The sequence below is a fragment of the Tribolium madens genome, unplaced genomic scaffold, assembly GCF_015345945.1.
Source record: "Tribolium madens isolate multiple individuals breed KSU strain unplaced genomic scaffold, Tmad_KSU_1.1 Scaffold_96;HRSCAF=242;Tcas5.2_LG5, whole genome shotgun sequence".
Classification (NCBI taxonomy): Eukaryota; Metazoa; Arthropoda; class Insecta; order Coleoptera; family Tenebrionidae; genus Tribolium; species Tribolium madens.
The window spans coordinates 16,137,870-16,140,575 of record NW_025401068.1 but is presented as its reverse complement, the minus strand read 5'-3'; the positions used below and the strand labels follow the sequence as shown (position 1 = coordinate 16,140,575).

General features: G+C 32.7%; 1 protein-coding gene across 1 annotated transcript in view; it reads right to left on the bottom strand.

The window, feature by feature from the left end:
- The window catches only part of LOC123013574 (vitamin K-dependent gamma-carboxylase), a 17,168-nt gene that overhangs the window by 8,002 nt on the left and 6,460 nt on the right, over positions 1 to 2,706 (bottom strand). Inside the window, exons 3-9 of the mRNA XM_044412185.1 lie at positions 2,275 to 2,430; positions 2,056 to 2,221; positions 1,829 to 2,014; positions 1,617 to 1,780; positions 1,343 to 1,572; positions 1,070 to 1,295; positions 723 to 1,016 (exon numbers count right to left, since the gene is read on the bottom strand). Of these exons, the coding sequence (XP_044268120.1) occupies positions 723 to 1,016; positions 1,070 to 1,295; positions 1,343 to 1,572; positions 1,617 to 1,780; positions 1,829 to 2,014; positions 2,056 to 2,221; positions 2,275 to 2,430 (1,422 nt within the window). The remainder of the gene's footprint in view (positions 1 to 722; positions 1,017 to 1,069; positions 1,296 to 1,342; positions 1,573 to 1,616; positions 1,781 to 1,828; positions 2,015 to 2,055; positions 2,222 to 2,274; positions 2,431 to 2,706) is intronic.

Here is a 2,706-nt window from a genome sequence, read left to right as displayed (position 1 = left end):
GTATTTTGACAAAAAATTTTCTTTAATTTTTTGTTCTAACAGGCGATTTTTGGCTCAAATAATTTTTTGTCTAACTTCTGTTCCATAGAGATTTTTTTTTGTTCCAACAAATAATTTTTTACTCAATTATTTCTTGTATCATGAGATTTTTGTGTTCATTTAGCGATTTTTATTCTATCAATATTTTATTCCAACTAGCGAATTTTTGTTTTCTGTTGCGACTAACAATTTTTAGCTCAATTTTTTTGTTTCAATGAGAAATTTTTAGTTTACCGCAGAATTTTTTGTTCTGACGAACGATTTTTTTATCCAAAAATTTTTATCTTCTTCGTAAAATATGAAACATGACTTAAATCATGAAAAGCCATTCAGAGCCTAATTAAAACTAAATACAGTAAAAAAATTAAAGTTTTTGTGTAAAATACATATTTAATTGCAAAGCTGAATGATGTTGTTGAGGGAAACTTTAAAAACTATTAATTTTTTCTTCTGAAAATAAGACGATAGTCTGAATTTCTGATACAGACACTTGAAAAACAAAAAGATTTCTAGCATTTCAAATTTTTGCTAAAAAAACTAAAGATTGTCAGTAATAAACCAAATTAAGTTTTTACATTCCAAAATAGCAATAATTGCTTTATATTTTTACTTATTTTTTTATTACTGTACTGAAATTAAGTTCTTAAAACATGATATAACAATTAATTCTTCGTGTACCTTACCCGGAAAGTCTGCAATAAACAAGACATCACTGTAGTTGGACCACGAATAGACCTCTTGACTGATTTTATTCATTTGAATCCTGAAATCATTATATTCAGTCAAGACTGGTTTCAGCCACTCTACTGGCCGGAAAGGAGACCAATTAGCCTTCAGTAAATCATAGTTTGGGTCATACATCCGTTGCTGAAATCGCCCATTGAGAGAACACCAAACATCTATATAAATTGATATGTTTTCAGAAGTTATATGCTTGGGCCCAATTTCATTCTTCCCACCTTCCCGGCTCTTTTCATCTGAAAATAAACAATCCAACACCTGAAAAAAAAACTGCAAAAATTGTGCTTACGTTTCAAGTCTTGAAGCAAATTATTTTTCAGACATTCAGCATATTGTAGACACATATCAGCGTGTTTATTCCATCGTTCATTCTGCGTCCAAGCTTCAGGATCTAGGAAAAACTCACCACCTGAATTGTTATCAACCACTTTGATTACAACAATTGTGGTGTCCCATGAGTGTACCATCATGTCCCAGGAGTACCCATAAAGCCCTTTCGTCCAATTATTGTACCCCTGGTGACTGTAGTAAACAAACAGAAGGTTTATTATTTTTAACTCACTTGGGTGATAAAATGTGAATAGGGGAGGAAGCACTGAAGTCCACAATGAGTCAATAAAAGTCCCACAACTAATTTATGTTTCCAATTGATTTGGTCTTTCGTGTAAACACACACGGGACTTGATTCCACTTTATAGTCCACATTCTTGATAAAAACACTTTGTAAGCGACGTGGCCACGTTTCTGAGCAAAAAAGAGGCATTGTTGCCAAACACACGTATGGAAACATTCCTGAAAAAAGCCATGATTGGGGAAAAACAAGAGTTTTTTGGTACCGATACTGAAAAGTCGCGAATTCATGAGATGAAAACAAGCACAAAAAATCATCGCAATTGGTCGAGTGATTTCAATAAGCATCCAGAAACCAATTGTGAGATCGAGAAGAAAGCCGAACCAATGCACAATTAAATAATCGATTTGTTCAACGGTGAGAAATATTCTGAAACGTGAAAATCAATATTTTATTGGAAAAACGTGGGGGAATTACGTGAAAGGGAGAAACACCCAGTGACTCCCCAAATTGGTCATCGAGTATCCTTCAAGCCATTCCCTATCAGTCTTTTTCAAACCGGCCAAAAAATACAACATAAAAAATTGAAACTTTAATATGAAATAATTCCAATAGGGGACATGCCGATTTCGCTTTTTTTCATCGAAAATTCCATCTAAAGAACTAAAAGAAAATTAAATTCTTTGATGATTTTAATTGATTACAAATAGTGGTTTGCTGAGGATCCTACTAAAAGCATCGTAACAATTCCAAAAAGGTAGCTGTGATTGTTCCAGAACGATTTATCCAGCAACAATAAGTACCAATAAGGAAGGCCAAATAATAACGCACTAGTGCGAAATTTGTAGCCCAGCATGATGCCACAAGCGCCTGTAAAATGCGATTTTAAGGGTAAAAAATATTGAAAGGAAAATTTGTGGTACCAAACCACATATTTCCGTAAAGTAGAGCCATGTATGGGTATGGCAAAGGGCGCAAAATTGGAAATAGAGGAAAATGACAATCTCGGGGATCCCCCCATCTAAAGTCAATGTCAGAACCACCGCGCTCTTCGGGCAGGTCTAGCAACATTAACAAACCTGAAAAAAACATAATCACAGATTTATTTAATTAACTATCTTAATTTACTTCATTTTGCTTTGCTTTGTTGTTCTCGTTTTCTTAGAATTGAAATTTGAATTAAGACTACCCACTTAACGATTTTATTTTATACAATAGTAAAATAATATTAAACATTAGGCACTTTTCTAAAATCAAGTTTTTTTTTTACAGTAAATTTACAAAATGCCAATAATTTTTACTTACTAGGATTGTTTAAAAAAATTATCCAAAAAACATGTTAAAATAATTGAAAA